The following is a 20,902-nucleotide window of genomic DNA, read 5'->3' as shown; positions in this document are numbered from 1 at the left end:
TTATCTGAAGTACACGTTTCGATTGGTGCTCTTGATGACCAGTTATAGCTGATTATTACTGTGAAGGTGTACAGATTGTTGGGCGTAACGCCAGGTTGTTGGTGTTTGGCTGCCACAAGCCTATCTGGAGAGAAGTTGGCCCATCGCCTTTTGATGAGCTCATTCTCCCCTTGAGAGGGTTGACAGCCCACCATAGGAGTGTTACGTAAGGTTAATGCGTGTACTGTGTGTGCAGCTGTGCGGTGACTATGAGGAAAAAACAAGGACATTTACATTATGTGCAGCTGTCCTATTAACATTTTTACAAGTTGTGTACATGGCCTTTTTTCTTTGTTAGTACAGTAACATGTTAGTTATCAGGAAGCTATTTGTCTTTTTTAAAAGCGTACAGTAACTATAATACCAGTTTGTGGTTTGTGAAAATACACATTGTCATTTGTAAATGCATTTTATTATATTTCTAAAAGATCTCAAAATGAACTGTGGCGAACGCAAAATCTCTGGCCATGGCTTATGTAAGTAAACCTTGTCCGAGCCAGAATGGCCAATAGGGCAGATGCCCATCTTCTGTCTCTGTAGCGTGAGGCAGCTTGATGTACAAGTACACCCATGGACAGAACGCTAGTCTATCAAAGGGCTATACCATAAATCCATCTCCTTAATACTGAGTGCCAAGCAGGGGCATCGGCCCCATTTTGTAAGTCTTTGGTATGACTCGACAGGGGATTGAACCCCTAAACTTCCAATCTCAGAGCAAACACTAACAATAGTTGGCCACTTATCGTCTTATATGATAGGGGAAAAAATGTGATTTCTGCCTAAACAGGCATACCCAAATGTAATTATTTTATCATGAGATGGCCATAAACAATAACTGCTAATGTTGCATAGTGTTAGAAATGTCTGGTACTCACCTTTCTGGTAAAAAATATTTTATAAACTGCTGAGGTGTACTCACTTTTGAGGACACAAGCTCAAGTACATAGTATTAATGGGATTTTTTTAAAGTTATTTTTTTTCCTAACATGCTGACCACACCGGTCGCATCGCGTGAGCGAGTATTGTAAAATAAATGTACACACGTTATTCAATCATTGCTCCAACACTGCACACGAGTGTCTGCGTTGCCAGGTGCTAAAATAGAAATAGTTTCTATTTTAGACTCTCCCGGCCTCTCCCATCTCGTCATTGGTGTTTAGCAGCATATACCCACGTGGGTGATTGAAAGATGAACTGACGTCCACACTCCAGTCGGTTGTAGTAATGCACTGTAAAGTTGGTTGCCAACCGCCATATAAAGTCCGAAGAAGTAAAGAAGAAGCCTGAGGAAGGAGGAGGGATGACGAGAAAGGAATTCGGTTTACCGTTTTATCTGTGGATTAATTGTCGGAGTAGAGGACTTTGTGCATTTCAGGTAAAATAACAACCCAATGTTTATATCCCAGGACAAATTAGCTAGCAACAGCAAGCTAGCTAGCTAAATTGCCATAAATGTTTAATGCTTTTCGTTTTGATATTTCAACCTGCGTGTTCTGATCGCTTCTGGTGTGGTTGAACAAAAGCAACGTGCACGCGTCCGGTTCGGTCAGCACGTAAACGTCCACTGAGCAGTGCAGAGACACCATTCGGCCTGTGGAAGTGGGCCACCTACTGGTAGAGTTTGTTTTTTGGATCTATTTAAAAGTTGGTTTGAAAAAGTACTGCATTGCATTACAACACCAACCAGCCAGGCCATCATTTCTTTGTAGATTTACCTTCATGGATATATGTCTTTACTCTTAACTGGTGCATGCATACGTTTTCGTATGGGTATGCCCAGACGGTGCAAGTCAATTGCTTTGCCTACTGAGCCACACAGGACCGCATGGGACAGGTAGGGACATGGATGACCCTGGTTTAACCCCTGGACTGAAACTGGTGTCAACCCAGAAAATTGGATTAACATCTTTATTCATGTTTTTATCATCTTCCAGTACAACAAACAAAGCATTTTAAATTGACAAGTACAGCACTAATTAAAGCTACAGTTGGTGCAAAGACATTCTTTTGCAAGGGAAAAATTTAACCGTGACAAAATGAAAACAACAGAATAACACATGTTCACTCTAGTTTACACATCCTTCGTTTTCCATTACGCTAACAAAGTCATTGATTTCCAAACATCTTTTCCTGATCGGACCCCGGATATTGCACTCAGCACTTGTGGGCCAGTATTCGATCCATGTCCGCTCACCCAATACGTACTCGAATCTAGAAACAAAGACATAGCTCTTAGCAGGGTTTGCGGTCTAGTAGCGTGACAGAAATATAGTTACAGTTAATGAAATAGCTCATTTATAGCTTTTACTTAAAAGGAGTAGTTTAGGATTTTACAACTTGATGTTAGATGAAAGTAGTCTATGGGTCAGGAGAAACTGTAATCCATGGTTCAATTGTCTTTAAACAGCCACTACAAATTTTAGCCACTGCTCGCATAAAAATCATTGAAATTGATGGGGGCATATAAACATTTTTGTTTCTCCAAATCACCTGAAATCAATTAAAATCAACTCCATATTCGGCTTCATGTTACTTAAAGGTGATTTGGCCATTCAAAAAATAACATGCTCACATCCCCCCCCCCATCACTTCCATTGATTGTTAGCTAGCGGTGGCTAAAGTTAGTTGAAGTTTGTAATGGCTGTTTAACGAAAACAGAACCATGGATTACAGTTTTTCCTGGCCCATAGACTGATTTATGGGTGAGGAACCATCTAACAGCAAGTAGTAAAATACTGAACTACTCCTTTAAAGCTTATGCTGCATGCCATTGTTTGTTTCATCTGATCTACACTTGAAGGGATAATCAGGAATCTGATTCCAAAGTCAGATTTAACATCAGGGAGTAACTTTCAAGCTCAATTTCAGCCTTGCCCAACCCCTTTAAAAAAACAAAAAGCATTCAAATGAGAAGTTGTGGTTGGGGGGAATTGCTCATATATACACTTACCAGTCCACTGGCACACTCTGATAATAAAATGATGTGCATCACGAGCAAATACGGCTCTGGACAGTTAGCTCACAGTGAAATGTGGACTCACATTTATTGCGGGATTATGTTGGGAAGAAAAGTGCAATCATCACCTTGAAAATGAAGACGAGGGGTTCAATTCAATCCAACCTGCATTGCAGTATTTACACAGTAGCTCTTTTTCCAATTGTCAAATTAACTCAGATTGGTTTTGGGTACTTTATAAAAAACTTCAACTACTACCAGGGCGACACCTCTCACAGGTATATTTGCACTTTTCAGAATTAGAAGTGTGTGGGCACAGGATGAATATTGTAAATACATTATTTTTACTATTTTTCTACATTGTAGAATAATAGTGCAGACATCAACTATGAAATAACACATATGGAATCATGTAGTAACCAAAAAAGCAAACAAATCAAACAAACAAATCAAAAGATATTTTATATTTGAGATTCTTCCTTGTAGCCACCCTTTGGCTTGATGATAGCTTTGCACACTCTTGGCATTCTCTCAACCAGCTTCATGAGGTAGTCACCTTGAATGCATTTCAATTAACAGGTGTGCCTTCTTAAAAGTACATTTATGGAATTTATTTCCTTCTAAAGCCAATCAGTTGGGTTGTGACAAGGTAGGGGGGTATACAGAACATAGCCCTATTTGGTAAAAGACCACGTCCATATTATGGCAAGAACAGCTCAAATAAGCAAAGAGAAATGACAGTCCATCATTACTTTAAGACATGAAGGTCAGTCAACCCTGAACTTTTAAAGTTTCTTCAAGTGCAGTCGCACAAAAACCATCAAGTGCTATGATGAAACTGGCTCTCATGAGGACCTCCACAGGAATGGAAGACAGTTACTTCTGCTGCAGAGGATACATTCATTAGACTTACCAGCCTCAGAAATTGCAGCCCAAATAAATGCTTCACAGAGTTTAAGTAACAGACATATTTCAACATCAACTGTTCAGACGAGATTGTGTGAATCAGGCCTTCGTGGTCAAATTGCTGCAAAGAAACCATCACTAAAGGACACCAATAAGAAGAAGAGACTTGCTTGGGCCAAGAAACACAAGCAATGAACATTAGACTGGTGGAAATGTATCCTTTGGTCTGGAGTCCAAATTTGGGACTTTTGGTTCCAACTTCATGTCTTTGTGAGACACAGTGTGTGTGAACGGATGATCTCCGCATGTGTATTTCCCACCGTAAAGCATGGAGGAGGAAGTGTTATGGTGTGGGAGTGCTTTGCTGGTGACACTGTCACCATGGCCACCACAGCATTCTGCAGTGATACGCCATCCCAACTGGTTTGGGCTTAGTGGGACTATCATTTGTTTTCAACAGGACAATGACCCAACACACCTCCAGGCTGTGTAAGGGCTATTTTATCAAGAAGGGGATTGATGGACTGCTGCATCGGATGACCTGGCCTCCACAATCCCCCGACTTCAACCGCAGAGTGAAGGAAAAGCAGCCAACAAGTGCTTAGCATATGTGGGAACTCCTTCAAGACTGTTGGAGAAGCATTCCAGGTGAACGATGCGGTGTGGGGGCTGCTGAGTGGCGCAGCAGTCTAAGGCACTGCATCTCAGTGCTAGAGGTGTCACTACAGACCCTGGTGCGAATCCAGATGTCTTTGTGAAAGACGCATGAATCAAGCCACGTACAAGGTTGTCCTGGAAGAAAACTTGCTTCCTTCTGTTCTGACAATGTTCCCCAACTCTGAGGATTGTTTTTTCCAGCAGGACAATGCTCTGTGCCACACAGCCAGGTCAATCAAAGTGTGGATGGAGGACCACCAAATCAAGACCCTGTCATGGCCAGCCCAATCTCAAGACCTGAACCCCATAGAAAACCTCAAAGCCGAGCTGCTTGAATTTTTGCGCCAGGAGTGGCATAAAGTCACCCAACATCAACGTGAAAGACTGGTGGAGAGCATGCCAAGACACATGAAAGCTGTGATTGAAAATCAGGGTTATTCCACCAAATATAGTTTCCTGAACTCTTCCTAAGTTAAAACATTACTATTGTGTTGTTTAAAAAGGAATATGAACTTATTTTCTTTGCATTATTCGAGGTCTGACAATACTGCATCTTTTTTGTTATTTTGACCAGTTGTCATTTTCTGCAAATAAATGCTCTAAATGACAATATTTTTATTTGGAATTTGGGAGAAATGTTGTCAGTAGTTTATAGAATAAAACTAAAATCTTCATTTTACCCAAACACATACCTATAAATAGTAAAACCAGAGAAACTGATAATTTTACAGTGGTCTCTTTTATTTTTTTCCAGAGCTGTATATAGATATCTGCCTCATGTGGAATTAGAACCAATAACGTATATAAACCCTTGATTTCTGATGCTATCTACTAGCCATTGAGAGGCTTTGAAGCCACCGGTCGGCCATATTGACACTCCCAAGTAGGAGCAGTCCACCATAGGAATGAATGGAATTAGTAGTATTTCTACTAATAGTATTTCAATTAAATGTTTCAAGGACAAAATTACATGTATTTAAGCGTTTTTCTTGTAACTTTAGTACTCCAAAACATACTTGAAGGAAAATGTTATACATTTTTTAATTTTTAAGTTTAGCTCACATAAGTGTGCATTAAGGTGTCTGTAATATAATAAATGTGTCGAAAAGGAATGTAGTACAGTGCCCCCTGTTATAGGCTACCTGCCGTGGTTAGAGCGTTGGGCCAATAACTGAAAGGTTGCTAGATCAAATCTCCAAGCTGACAAGGTAAAAATCTCTCGTTCTGCCCCTGAACAAGGCAGTTAACCCACTATTCCTAGACCGTCATTGTAAATAATAATTTGTTCATAACTGACTTGCCTAGTTAAATAAAGGTTAAATTAAAAAAGTTATACATATTGATTAGAGCTCACAACCATTCAACTACAGTATGAGCCAACTGTTTAAGCAGACTGCGCCACCAATCAGTCATTGGTTGGGGAAAAAATACAACAAGTTGACATGACCACCATTGGCATCTATTTCTTCTTAGGATGTAGCTACAAATATAAATGTATAATCCTCATAGCTTACATGTTTTTTTGTAAAATACATAGATGTGTATGAAACGGTTGTCACGAGCGTCGTCTTGAAAATGACCGGACCAAGGTCCAGCGTGGTGAGCGTACATTTTACTTTTAGCGTACATTTTAACAAAACAATAAACAAAACAAAAACGAACGTGAAGCTCCGTAAGGCTATACATGCATTAAACGAAGACAACATCCCACAACTAAGGTGGCAAAACAGGTTGCCTAAGTATGATTCCTAATCAGAGACAACGATAGACAGCTGCCTCTGATTGGGAACCACACTCGGCCAAAAACAAAGAAATATAGAACATAGAATGCCCACCCAAATCACACCCTGACCTAACAAGATCGAGAAATAAAAAGGCTCTCTGCGGTCAGGGCGTGACAACGGTAAGCAAAAACTTTGAATTGTTGTCCATATGGGGAAATGTGCCTTACTGCCTTTTGAATTTTGTGTAACTTCAGTAGTCTAGTCAAGGATGCATCATGCAAAATATATTGGCACACTCCACTTACCAAGACCATTACCAAATAAGGTGGGCTTTCACCTGCTTTTATAGTAATACTTGAGGTGGTACCACCCAGCACATCTAGAAGGGGGGGTATTTCATACGGAACCCCTCCCTTGAGATGACGTGGAGTCACTTTACATTACGATTCCCAATGGTACTGCTAGTGGCGAAAATAGATATATTTACTACTAAAATACCTAAATATATCACTTTTGCAACGAACAGTCAAAATGAAGACCAGAATAGACGTGTTTCACTATAACTGAGCCTAAAACATCTGGTTTTCGTAAAAAAAAAAAATCATGAAAGTTGCTCTTTGCAAAAATATGAGTCGTAGGCAAGATTTCTCTTAAACTCGTTTGAAACTAGCGTAATGAAATGATGAGACATTTCTTACCTGTCACCACTCTGGATAAGACCTGCAGTGTCTCCAATGAGCAGGTAGCTCTTGCCTTTTTCCAGATCCAGTGTCTCTCTACAGGAGGGGTGGGCCAGGAACAAGCGCTTTTCCCCCTCCAACAGAAGGTCAGTGCCTAAAGACAAATTGAACATTAACGTTGATCTCATTTCTAAAGAACTTGGTTTTAAACTTTCTGGAAAAAGAGCGGCTTGCAAAACAAAAACATTTGCATTTGTGTGCAAAACTATATTGTGTTTCTAGGGAATATAACTATATTGTGTTTCTAGGGAATATTTGGGTCACTCTACGAATACATTGCCTTTTATGTACTTCAGACATTGTGTGTAAATGTTGATAAAACACTTGATTTACCATTTGGATCACAAATATCTATGCTTTAACTAAACCATGTTAATAATTCCAATAGCAGTGTGTTTTTATTCAAGTAAGGGATTTGTTTTCTCTGAAAATCCCCATTTTGGCATGTCCCACATCATGTCAACTTCGGGAAAATTTTATCCCACATAACCCCAAGATTTTCACAAGTTTTCACCATCATTGTGAAGCCCTATTTACTTTGTTGCTTTGGGAAAGTCATTTCTGAAGATTTCCCCTGTCAGAAGGGAAGTTATGGTTGATTCAAGATGAAATTGTCAACACTGTTACGATCAACCCTGTCACTTTTTTATAGTAATTCCTCTTAATTAAACCTCTTGAGATGGGGAAACATGTTTTTTTATGAAGTTGAACAGAATGTGAAAATTAGGTGAAAAATTCAAAATATATATATTTGACAAATTACACTACCCAATAGGCACTCTATTTGTGGAATGACACATTTGTGTTAAAGTGAGAGGAGCATTTGAAAATGTTAACAAAATATCAACTGTCACTGTTGATACACATAGTCCTACTCAATATAATCCAGCAGTGAATGATTATCGTTTGGGAACTCCGGAATAAACATTAAGGACTTATCCTACCTTGTTTGATAATCATTTTTATTTCCATTAGGTATGTATCAGTGTAGGACTCCAGTGTTGCGTTAACCAAGGAGGCTTTGAAAACTGTGAAAAAAAGACAGTCATATGAATAAGTAAACATAAACTCAGCAAAAAAAGAAACGTCCTCACTGTAAACTGCATTTATTTTTTGTGTAAATATTTGTATGAACATAACAAGATTCAACAACTGAGACATAAACTGAACAAGTTCCACAGACATGTGACTAACAGAAGTAGAATAATGTGTCCCTGAACAAAGGGGGGATCAAAATCAAAAGTAACAGTCAGTATCTGGTGTGGCCACCAGCTGCATTAAGTACTGCAGTGCATCTCCTCCTCATGGACTGCACCAGATTTGCCAGTTCTTGCTGTGAGATGTTACCCCACTCTTCCACCAAGGCACCTGCAAGTTGCTGGACATTTCTGGGGGGAATGGCCCTAGCCCTCACCCTCCGATCCAACAGGTCCCAGATGTGCTCATTGGGATTGAGAGCCGGGCTCTTCGCTGGCCATGGCAGAACACTGACATTCCTATCTTGCAGGAAATCACGCACAGAACGAGCAGGGTGGCTGGTGGCATTGTCATGCTGGAGGGTCATGTCAGGATAAGCCTGCAGGAAGGGTACCACATTAGGGAGGAGGATGTCTTCCCTGTAACGCACAGCGTTGAGATTGCCTGCAATGACAACAAGCTCAGTCGATGATGCTGTGACACACCGCCTCAGACCATGACGGACCCTCCACCTCCAAATCGATCTCACTCCAGAGTACAAGCCTCAGTGTAATGCTCATTCCTTCGACGATAAACGCGAATCCAACCATCACCCCTGGTGAGACAAAACCATGACTCATCAGTGAAGAGCACTTTTTGCCAGTCCTGACTGGTCCAGCGACAATGGATTTGTGCCCATAGGCGAAGTTGTTGCCAGTGATGTCTGCCTTACCACAGCCCTACAAGCCCTCAGTCCAGCCTCTCTCAGCCTATTGCGGACAGTCTGAACACTGATGGAGGGATTGTGCATTCCTGGTGTAACTCGGGCAGTTGTTGTCGCCATCCTGTACTTGTCCTGCAGGTGTGATGTTTGGATGTACCGATCCTGTGCAGGTGTTGCTACACGTGGTCTGCCACTGCGAGGGCGATCAGCTGTCCCTCCTGTCTCCCTGTAGCGCTGTCTTAGGCGTCTCACAGTACAGACCTTGCAATTCATTGCCCTGGCCACATCTGCAGTTGTCATGCCTCCTTGGAGCATGCCTAACGCACGTTCACACAGATGAGCAGAGACCCTGGGCATCTTTCTTTTGGTGTTTTTCAGAGTCAGTAGAAAGGCCTCTTTAGTGTCCTAAGTTTTCATAACTGTGACCTTAATTGCCTACCATCTGTAAGCTGTTAGTGTCTTAACGACTGTTCCAAAGGTGCATGTTGATTAATTGTTTATGGTTCATTGAACAAGCATGGGAAACAGTGTTAAACCGTTTACTATGAAGATCTGTGAAGTTATTTGGATTTTTACGAATTATCTTTGAAAGACAGGGTCCTGAAAAAGGGCCGTTTCTTTTTTTGCTGAGTTTATAATTTTGTTCACTTTAATAATACCTGAGTTGTGTCCAGTAGGGAGAAAATACAAATGTTCCATTGCAAAGCACTTTGCATCATTGTGCCATACTACTGAACACAATTGTCTGTCTCAAAAGACTAGAGACTTACCATAATCCATTCCAGCTTCGCAGGCTTTGTCCAACAATTTCACTTCACTCACGTCTCCATGTTTCTTCTGGAAGCTACAGCTCTCTATGAAAGAAAGGTCATGTGTGAGTATGAAAATGTCAAAGTAACCAGCCAATCTATATAGTGAGGACAGTATTACTTTGGCATTCAGTATATTAACATTAGGCTGAAATTCAGAACCTGTTTTGTGCAAACATTCCACTCCTTGTACTCTGGAGTGGAATGATGGCAGAAACAGACTGTTACCCAGGCTACATTAACATATTATTGTACAGGCAAAATGATCATTCCATGTGAAAATGGAACATGATATTTGGGATTTTAGGGTAAGCTGATCCTATAACTGCAACTACTTTTTGGCAGCAATTTGGCCACCGAGGCGTGGTACCTTCAGCACAATGGCACACATCATCCTGACAAAGCCTGTTCAGGGTTCCATCCTTCTTCTTTGGGTGGTAGAACTTCACACAGCGGTTCTCTAAAATGACAAAAGTCCCTATTCAAGACAATTTCTTCTGTGCGTTGGCATTTCTAGTGAATGCATTGTAGTCTATGAGGCACATGTGAGTGTCTGTGCTTATCAGACCTGGGTTCTAATAGTATATGTTTTCTTTCAAATACTTTGAGTGTTTGATTGAGCCTGCCTGGAATGCCAGATGGGCAGGGTTTATACTTTTGGGACTATTCCATTTGTTCCATTCCACCAGCCAAGCTGAATCAAGCACAGGTTAAGTATTTTAAAGAAATGTGAATTCTATTTAAACCAGGTCTGGTTCATTTCCCCTCTAAAAATAAAGCATACCTTGAGCATAGTATTCATAAACGGTGACCCCGACTGGTTGAAGCAGACCTACATCTTGTACCTTGTGTATTCTGAACGCCACCTTGTCTGCTAGTGTATTAGAAACCTTAAAGAATACCGGAGATATAGTGAAAGGTTAATAATAAAATTAAGTTACGTCCTTGTATACATGTCACTGAGAAGAAGAAAGCCATGTCAATACCAGCGTGGCATGTCACAAACAGATACCTGGTCAAGATAGATGATGAGGGAGCCCCTCTCAGACAACTTTTTGTCCATTTCAAACTTCTGAATGTACCTTTCCGTCCCGGTTGACAACTGCAAGCAGAAACACAAGAGTGAACTTTGAACCATTAATGTTTATGGTATTATCCACACAAAAAAAAAGCGGAAAATGAAAATAAACTGTGTACTTAGGCAATGCTGTGTGTTCATGCAGCCTGAAGGTTTAAGAGTATTGCCATAACTACATCAGACCGGTATTTAAGCAGTTGTAATGGGTTGAAAAATTAGACACTAGAAAAAGACACGCTTTTGATATTTTTTAAACCAAAAGTTAAGCTGTCTAATTAATGTCGCATTTATCTCCTACAAGCTGTAGTTCTACTATCAATCCAATAGATGGCGGTGTTACTCTGTGGCGGTAGTAGTGATGGAAGAAGTTCTGGCTGAGATTCTTCAGAATAAAGAATCCACCAGAACTGCGAACACTAACTTTTGTGTCCAGTTATCGACTACTACCGGTATATAAAAATAACATGTTTATAATATCCTCAGTAACAATTCCGCCAAAGGTGTAATCACATGTGTGAGGCCCAGTGCAGTCACAATTCTGTTTTGCCTGTGTTTTGTATTCTATTGTGCAACAGCTGATGAAACTAACATTGTAAAGCAAATTGAATGTGAAGCAAATTGATCTGTGTTATTCCTGATTGTTGCTGGTTGAAACAGGACCTTGTAATCAGGTTTTGCATGACCTCTCAGCCAATAATAACAGCTAGTTTTCAGGATACATATCCCTTCTATTTGGCCCCTCACTCAGACCACTCTCAGACAGTCCTAGCAAAATTATTTCTCAGGAATATTTTTTGTTGTTGCTAAAATGCAAACACTTTTTTCTTCTTTTTGCCTATTTTAATGGAAAACTAAAAGAGTAAGGTACTTAACTGCTACAAAGGGACTTTAGTGCAGACAGTATGGTTGCAGAAGTCTATAGACACAATTTAATGGTTTATATAATCTGGTGACACTGAATGTAAAGTTGAACAGTTTTATGCATTTTGTCCATATTCTGCCACACTCAGTTGTTTCTATCTGTATCAGAGGAGGCTGGTGGGAGAAGCTATAGGAGGACGGGTTCATTGTAATGGCTGGAATGGAATAATTGGAACAGAGACAAACATGTGGTTTCCATATGTTTGATGTGTTTGATACCATTCCAGCCATTACAATGAGCCCATCCTACTATAGCTCCTGCCACCAGCCTCCTCTCATCTGTATGTATAGCTAGCCACATGTTTATATTGTGTGAAATGGAAATATGTAGGACCATACTTGAGAACATTCAGAAAGTTTCAATTCAAGGTTAAGTTTAAGCACCAGCCAATTAAAATCGTTGACGTAGTGTCACATGATAGAACGCTACATTGTAGCTGGTCCCATCAGATAACCTGGCATATGTTAGCACTATGCTAACCTCACCAGGTGAGCTAATCGTCCAAAAAGTTGGTGCGCGTTTTAGTAACTGATTAGCCGATTTTGCTGTTTGACTGCTGTTAAGCAAAAGTGTTCTATCACGTCCAACTACATCGCCAATTTTAATAGCCTAATATGGAATTTTTACCGGATATAATCATGTTCACATAGTGAGGTTAGCATAGGGCTAAATTTGCCAGGTTATGTAATGGAAACAGCTAACATGAAGCCTTTGATCAAGTGCAACTACGTTAATTAGGGATAGGCGTTCCATCAACGGGACAATTGTAAATCATGTAGCGCCGTGTGTCCTGATCTCAGATTTTAGAGAAACAACAAATGTCGGAACATATAAGTGTCTTATATCGGCTGAAAGCTTAAATTTTTGTTAATATAACTGCACTGTCCAATTTACAGTAGCTATTACTGCGAAAAAATGCCATGCTATTGTTTGAGGAGTGCTCAAAACAACAAACACTTTTTTAACCGCGACAGGTTTGATAAAATCACCTCTGACGGTGAAATGTCTACTTACATTCTGAAATCTTGCTCTGATTTATCATCCCAAGGGTCCCAGAGATAACATGAAGTGTCGTTTCATTAGATAAAATCCTTTTTCATATCCTAAAAAGGTCCATATAGCATGCACAATCAATTTTGTATTTCCACTCGTTCAATTTGCAAAGAAAGGAATCTGTGAAAATCTAACCCTAAACGTTGTTTCAGCCAGTCAAATTACGTTCGTATTTATTCGTCAGAGATCCTAGAATGTAACCAGACTTCACTATATCATTAGGAGTGTAGTATATCCTATAGGACACCAAATTTGGTCAGAGAGCGACACCTTCATGGCGCGCCGATGACACAGGCGGTCTTCACTTGATTGACTGTAACTTTGTCAAAAGCACCAAATCGGGGTCAAACAAAGCTATCTAGATAGCCAATGAGCTGGGCAACCCCGTATCTATTGCACAATTTTGCTGCTAACGATGACTTCACACTAAATGTCATGTAGCTTGCTCATACTTCAAGTTATCAGTCTGAAACTTTGCACATACACTGCTGCCCTCTTGTGGACACCATCGGAATTACAACCAGAGTGATGGATAGATTTGGGACCTCTGTTGCATTTCAAAGATGGTGGTAGAAAAAAAAATACAACAAAAAACGGTTGTTTTTTTCTTTGTATTTTCTTCCACCAGATCTATTGTGTTATTTTCTCCTACATTCAATTCACATTTCCACAAACTTCAAAGTGTTTCCTTTCAAATGGTACGAAGAATATGCATACCCTTGCTTCAGGGCCTGAGCTACAGGCAGTTAGATTTGTGGATGTCATTTTAGGCGAAAATTGAAAAAAAGGGGGCTATCCCTAAGAATTAACGATTTTAATTGGCTGATGCTTAATCTTAAACTAAAACCTTTTTTAAATGTTTGCAAGTATAGACCTAATTAATTTTACAGGGAAATATTACAATTAGGCCAATGAAAGACTATTAAGGATAAGAGTACATACAGATCTGCTATCTTAATTTGACCATGTTTCTCACAGCATGATTTGTGGAAACTTTAGAAGCCTTTAAACCTCAAAAACAGTACAATTTGCATTTCTCTGCAACAATGGAGTGATCAAATTAAGATGGCATATCTGCAAGCTGTTTTGCTATGTATGTATCACAGAAATTGTCCAGCCAAAAGGAGCACTGTGATCCCTCTCTGACATCCAATGAATCCAGGCGTCCTGAAGAAACCTCCTAGAAAACCTGGAGTCGAAGCTATCTGCAAGAAGCACAGTCAATACTAATGACCCAGTACATGGCAATACGTTTTCTGGATCCATGCCCGGGCAACAGTACTTCTAGGTCTCAGAAAGGCAGTAGCGATGCACCATAAGCCATCTGCTATATCAACATTGATAACTCACCTGTTTCAGATCCTCAAAGTCAACTACAAAGCCAGTCAGCAAGCTGATGTCTAAAATGGTCATGGTGGCATTTCTGTCAGATTTAAACCTTGGGAGAGAATAGGAGTGTCCATAAGAAAGACTTGATTTTATATGATTTCATTTTTGCATGTACTGTGTTTCCTTTTCCTCACTGGATAAGAATAAAATCTAACAATAATATTGGCCTACGGCAAAGTACGATGGTGATTACAGTATAGCCCGAGTAATCAGGTTTTTCTTTTACTTACAACACGTCAATGTGGAGCATATATGTCTCTGTAGCTCTGTTGAGTGCAACTTTAAAGACAAGAGATGTCACTTTGAAGGTAGATTTAGCAATATGACATCATCATACACAGTGGGGCCACTTCAGTCATGCCGATATCAACAACCACCAAACTGAAATCTGCCACTAGTGGCTCTCTTCCACATTTCAATGAATAAAACAAAACAAACAAAACGTCAGTTGAGTGGAAACTCAATAGCCATGACAAGTAGCCTACCTGTAGCCTGCTTTATTAGTTTCACATCAAGCACAAAGTTTTTGCAGTCTTGGTTCTCCTCCTTGGGCATGGCATAGTATAAGGTTGTAACCTTGACATGGATAGGCAAGGAGAGGGTTGGTGTTACTTGGTTATCCCCGGGTACAAATTCTATCTTTATGTTATCAATCAAATGTCTTCACACACTAATTAGGCTAATTTAAATCCAGTGCAATTTAACCCCCCCCCCCCCCCCCCCCTCTCCCCTCCCCCTCTCCCCTCCTTCTTACCAATAATTCCCCCTGACCAGTTCCTTTGGCAGTTACTGTGAAGTTCTCATGCAGCTGGACCTATACAGAATACAAACGTTCATTTAAGACCTGCCTAACAGACAAAATAGCCTTCCTCCGTCTCTCACCATGATCAACTATTCTCTTAATTCACTTTCTCTAACAAACATTTCTCCTTCCCCCTCTGTGATGCAGGTTGCCTTGTTCCTTTCCTCAGGGAACCATGTTCACACCACAACATTCTGACTGAGAAATGTGATTCGAGTGACCCAAAAGTTTGTCTCGACTGTGTTCTAGGCTCACGGACAATAGGCTCGCACTTCTCACGTGTTACAAAGAGGCTTATGTGCGCGTACGTCCTTACCTTGTCGGTGCGTGTGAGTAGGGCGTTACTCTTGCTAAATGACCACTTGATGACTTTAGTTCTCCCTGAGATATCAATGTCCACATTCAGATCAATGTCTTTTACTTTTCCTGCTTTCGTCATGTACTCTGCCACAGCCTGGAACACCATGATAGTGGACTGTTTTGGAAGAAACAGAAGGAGGGGGTTGAAAGTGTACCAAGCCTGTATACAGTCGGGTCCGAAATGAATGATACCCTTGATAAAGATTAGCAATAACGATGTATAAAATAAATAACTAAAATACTGAGCTATATTGTATCCTGGAAAAAAATCCCAGTCATGTAAAGTCGATAGATTAGGGCCTAATGAAGTTATTTCAATTGACTGATTTCCTTCTGTGAACTGTAACTCAGTAAAATCCTTTCCATTGTTGTATGTTGCATTTATATTTTTTGTTCAGTATAATAGAATTGCTCAGGGAAAGATATATCTTTTTTTTTACAAGTAGTACTTTATTTTCTGAAAAGGGAAGGGGTCAAAATTATTGACACCCCTAAAGATTCTTATAAATACATTTTAGTATTTGGTCCCATATTCCTAGTACACTACAAACTTGTTGGAACCATTTTCAGTTAGTTTTGGTTGTGTTTCAGATTATTTTGTGCCTCATAGAAATGAATGGTAAATAATGTATTGTGTTATTTTGGAGTCACTTTTATTGTAAATAATAATAGAATATGTTTCTAAACACTTCTACATTAATGGGGATGCTACCATGATTACGGATAATCCTGGATGAATCATGAATGACGATGAGTGAGAAAGTTACAAAGGGTCTAAGATCATACCGCCAAGACATGCTAACCTCCCGTTATGACCCCTACCTTTCTAATCATTTTGACCCCTATCTTTTTGAGAAAAAAAATGAATAGTTAAACAAAATCTCTTTCTCTGAGCAATTGTATTAGTAGGAAATAATGTCATTTCCAAAACATTTTGAGAATACAATATAACTCACTATTTGAATGATTTATTTTACAGTCATCATTGCTCAGCTTTATCAAGAGTGTCAATCATTTCAGACCTCAATGTATGTGGCTCTTGAGTGCTGTTTTGTTTTATCCTAAATGCAGATTTCTATAACATGGTGCATCCCCACACGGCATATTTCCTTATATTGAATTATAATGTTGCATGACCCCGAAGCAGCCTGTTTCAAATGATGTATGGACATTAGCCCGTCTTAGCCAAGGTTAGTTAGCCAGCCTGTTTGCCCTTGTTGGATGCGTGATGTTACTTGTCACATGGGTCTGGCTGTACCTGAGTGGATGAATCACCTCCTCTTTGAAAACCCTGGCTTTTGAGCCACCTGACGATGGGACCAGCTTCCTCAATGGCACCGGCCTTCACCAGGGCCAACAGGGCGTAAGCTGTGGCCTCCAGTGTGAGAAGGCGATTCTCTGAAACAGGCCAGTGGGTCCGGTCTGTGGGGGAAACACAAACATGATTCATTATTAACAAAACCAAAATGTACAAAAACATCTGCTACACTGGCAAAATGTAGCTTTTTGATGCAGAGAGTACCGGGCTATAAAAGTCAAAAATGGGTTAGGCTACATAATACTGTCCATCATAGGGTTCAATTACTCAATATTTCCTACTATAAAGGAGGATTTATACGGTCACCTGTAGATGAGTGTTTGAATAGGATAGCCTGGTTGAGCTTGCCCTCGTTAGCCAGGGCGTATGAGGTCATAGCCACTGAATAAGGGTTGGTCAGGTGTTGATTCCGAAATTCTAGGTATTGCTTAGCCTTTTTAATGCTCTCTGGCAGGTTCTGGAGAGAGAGGAAGAGAGGCCTTTTAAGTATCTTAAAAGGCATTCAAAAACTACTCAATGCCTTTGTTATTTGACTATGCATGGCCATAGAAAACATGGGTATGAGAGAAGTAATAGGAAGACATGAGAATGTGTAAATTCCACTTACACTGATACCATCATAATTTTTGCAAATTGTGTATGCTTCCTGCATGGTTATGAGCACAAATGCTGTCAAGGTGTCATCCACGTCTTTCCCCAGTACATCTCCCTGTAGATAGGCACAGACAGAAATTACCATATCTAAGTTGGTGTCTGGGTTTTTGGTTTAATATTTTATGTTCTCAATATTTTACAGACTCAAAAACTCAAGATACAACTGAGAAATACACTGAACAGAAATATAATGGCAACATGTAAAGTGTTGGTACCATGTTTCATGAGCTGAAATAAAAGATCCCAGAAATGTTCCATACACACAAAAAGCTTATTTTTCAAAAATGTTGTGCCAAATTTTACATTCCTGTTAGTGAGCATTTCTCCTTCGCCAAGATAATCCACATGACAGGTGTGGCATATCAAGAAGCTGATTAAACAGCATGATCCTTACACAGGTGCACCTTGTGATGGGGACAATATAAGGCCACTAAAATGTGCAGTTTTGTCACACAACACAATGCCACAGATCTTTTTTGAGTGAGCATGCAATTGGCATGCTGACTGCAGGAATGTCCATCGGAGAATTGAATGTTAATTTCTCTACCATAAGCTGCCTCCAACTTTGTTTTAGAGAATTTGTCAGTACGTCCAACCGGCCTCACAACCGCAGACCACGTGTATTGCGTCATGTGGGCGAGCGGTTTGCTGATGTCAACATTGTGAACAGAGTGCCCATGGTGGTTATGGTATGGGCAGGCATAAGCCACGGACAACGAACACAATTGCATTTTATCAATGGCAATTTAAATGCACAGAGATACCGTGACGAGATCCTGAGGCCCATTGCCGTGCCCTTCATCCGCCGCCATCACCTTATGTTTCAGCATGATAAAGCACGGCCCCATGGTGCAAGATTCTGTACACAATTCCTGAAAGCTGAAAATGTCCCAGTTCTTCCATGGCCTGCATACCAGAAATGTCACCCATTGAGCATGTTTGGGATGCTCTGGATCGACGTGTATGGCAGCGTGTTCCAGTTCCCGCCAATATCCAGCAACTTCACACAGCCATTGAAGAGGAGTGGGACAACATTCCACAGGCCACAATCAACAGCCTGATCAACTCTATGTGAAGGAGATGTGTCACGCTGTGAGGAAACGGGTGGTCACACCAGATACTGACTGGTTTTCTGATCCACGCCCTTACCTTTTATTTGAAGGTATCTGTGACCAGATGCAGACGCATATCTGCAATTCTAGTCATGTCAAATCCATAGATTAGGGCCTAATTTATTTATTTCAATTGACTGATTCCTTATATGAACTCTAACTCAGTAAAATTGTTTAAATTCTTGCATTTGTGTTTATATTTTGTTCAGTATTTCTTTTATAATTCTTGTTACATTTACATGGATACTCTGAACATAAGAGATAGGTTAATTCCTGTAAGGCAATGGTAATGTAAATATTGTCAAGGATAGGAGTGCGATGTATTAGTTTTAGATAAATCAGTTTTGCAAAATAATATGATTAATACAATTAAATAAATTAAATAGTTTAATAAATGTATTTCATTATATTTCTGCCAGCAACACAAACAGTACCATCATGGTGGGATGTAGGAGTTTGCCAGTTTCCTCGAAAATGCCATTGGGCCGCTGTCTTTCCATGACAAGCCACTTGACTGCACTGCACAGGACATCTTCCGAAATAACGATTAACGAGTTTGACATGGCAAATACCTTAGCAACATAAGCTGTTAACCTAGATGGAAGGATGAGATTTAGGTACAGTTAGGTATCATTTACCCTGCCATGAATGAAATGTCAACTTGTACAGTGCCTTCAGAAAGTATTCACACCCCTTGACTTTTTCCATGGGGGGGGGGGGGGAGTCACTTGTCTACACACAATACCCCATAATGTCAAAGTGGAATTATGTTTTACTTTATTTTTTTTACAAATGAATAAAAAACTGAAAGTTGAAACATCTTTAGTCAGTGAGGTCAATGTTTTTCTGCTGACCTACAAAGCATTACATGGATTCTTATTTACAATGACGGCCTACCCCGACCAAACCCGGACAACACTGGACCAATTGTGCGCCGCCCTATGGGACTGCCAATCACAGCCGGATGTGATACAGCCTGGCATCAAACCAGGGACTGTAGTGACGCCTCTTGCACTGAGATGCAGTGCCTTAGACCGCTGCGCCACTTGCTACTACCTATCTTTCCGATTTGGTCCTGCCGTACATACCTACATGTATGGTCACAAGACGCAGGCCTCCTTATTGTCTCTAGAATTTATAAGAAAAGTTGGAGGCAGGGCTTTCTCCTATAGAGCTCCATTTTTATGGAATGGTCTGCCTATCCATGTGAGAGACGCAGACTTCGTCTCGACTTTTAAGTCTTTACTGAAGACTCATCTCTTCAGTAGGTCTTATGACTGAGTGTAGTCTGGCCCAGGGGTGCGAATGTGAACGGCAAGGCACTGGAGTGACGAACCACCCTTGCTTTCTCTGCCTGGCCGGCTCCCTTCTATCCACTCTGATTCTCTGCCTCTGACCCGATTACAGGGGCTGAGTCACTGGCTTACTAGTGCTCTTCCATGCAGTCCCTAGGAAGGGGTTGAGTCACTGACGTGATCTTCCTGTCTGGTTTTGCACCCCCATGGGCTTGTGCGGTGGAGGAGATCTTCGTGGGCTACAGTATACTCAGCCTTGTCTCAGGGTAGTAAGTTGGTGGTCTGTTGATATCCCTCTAGTGGTGTGGGGGCTGTGCTTTGGCAATGTGGGTGGGGTTATATCCTGCCTGGTTGGCCCTGTCCACAACTACCCCTGTCTCAGCCTCCAGTATCTATGCTGCAATAGTCTATGTGCCAGGACCTGCTTTTTTCGTCTCTCTCTCTCTACCTCTGAATGCTCAGCTATGAAAAGCCAGCTGACGTTTACACCCTATGGTGCTGACCTGTTGCACCCTCTACAACCGCTGTGATTATTATTTGACCCTGCTGGTCATCTATGAATGTTTGAACATCTTGAAGAACAATCTGACCTTCCTAGCCACCGTGCTTCTACAGTACATCTGCATTGCCTGCTGTTTGGGGTTTTAGACTGGGTTTCTGTATAAGCACTTTATGACATCTGCTGATGTAAAAAGGGCTTTATAAATACATTTAATTTGATTGTAAGTATTCAACCCCTTTGTGATGGCAAGCCTAAATAAAATCAGGAGTAAAAATGTGCTTAACATAATAAGTTGCATGCACTCTGCGGGCAATAATAGTGTTTAACAGGATTTTTGAATGACTACCTCATCTTTGTACCGCTCAGGGATTTCACCATGGGGCCAATGGTGACTTTTAAAAGAGTTACAGAGTTTAATGCCTAGTTAAAGGTAAACATATATAAAAATGAATGGCTGTGATGGGAAAAAACTGAGGATGGATCAACAACATTGTAATTACTCCACAATACTAATCTAATTGACAAAGTGAAAAGAAGGAAGCCTGGACAACATAGAAAATATTCAAAACATGCATCATGTTTGCAAAAAGGCACTAAAGTAATAATGCAGAAAAATTGGCAAAGCAATTGTGGCCAGTGATTTCAAGTCTATGTACATAGGGCAGCAGCCTCTAAGGTGTCCTGAA

General features: G+C 40.5%; 1 protein-coding gene across 1 annotated transcript in view; it reads right to left on the bottom strand.

The window, feature by feature from the left end:
• Window positions 1–1,933: 1,933 nt before the first annotated feature.
• Window positions 1,934–20,902, bottom strand: part of LOC139544098 (complement C3-like) — a 51,431-nt gene continuing 32,462 nt past the window's right edge. The window contains exons 26-41 of the mRNA XM_071350864.1: window positions 18,854–19,013; window positions 17,261–17,362; window positions 16,960–17,110; window positions 16,594–16,757; window positions 15,292–15,450; window positions 14,928–14,987; window positions 14,659–14,749; window positions 14,404–14,452; window positions 14,135–14,222; window positions 10,744–10,833; window positions 10,516–10,621; window positions 10,102–10,191; window positions 9,693–9,776; window positions 7,967–8,050; window positions 6,981–7,116; window positions 1,934–2,250 (exon numbers count right to left, since the gene is read on the bottom strand). Of these exons, the coding sequence (XP_071206965.1) occupies window positions 2,106–2,250; window positions 6,981–7,116; window positions 7,967–8,050; window positions 9,693–9,776; window positions 10,102–10,191; window positions 10,516–10,621; window positions 10,744–10,833; window positions 14,135–14,222; window positions 14,404–14,452; window positions 14,659–14,749; window positions 14,928–14,987; window positions 15,292–15,450; window positions 16,594–16,757; window positions 16,960–17,110; window positions 17,261–17,362; window positions 18,854–19,013 (1,759 nt within the window). The 3' untranslated portion in view covers window positions 1,934–2,105. The remainder of the gene's footprint in view (window positions 2,251–6,980; window positions 7,117–7,966; window positions 8,051–9,692; window positions 9,777–10,101; window positions 10,192–10,515; window positions 10,622–10,743; window positions 10,834–14,134; window positions 14,223–14,403; window positions 14,453–14,658; window positions 14,750–14,927; window positions 14,988–15,291; window positions 15,451–16,593; window positions 16,758–16,959; window positions 17,111–17,260; window positions 17,363–18,853; window positions 19,014–20,902) is intronic.

The sequence above is a fragment of the Salvelinus alpinus genome, chromosome 2 (genome assembly GCF_045679555.1).
Source record: "Salvelinus alpinus chromosome 2, SLU_Salpinus.1, whole genome shotgun sequence".
Taxonomy (NCBI): domain Eukaryota; kingdom Metazoa; phylum Chordata; class Actinopteri; order Salmoniformes; family Salmonidae; genus Salvelinus; species Salvelinus alpinus.
This window is presented reverse-complemented; position numbering and strand designations above follow the sequence as displayed.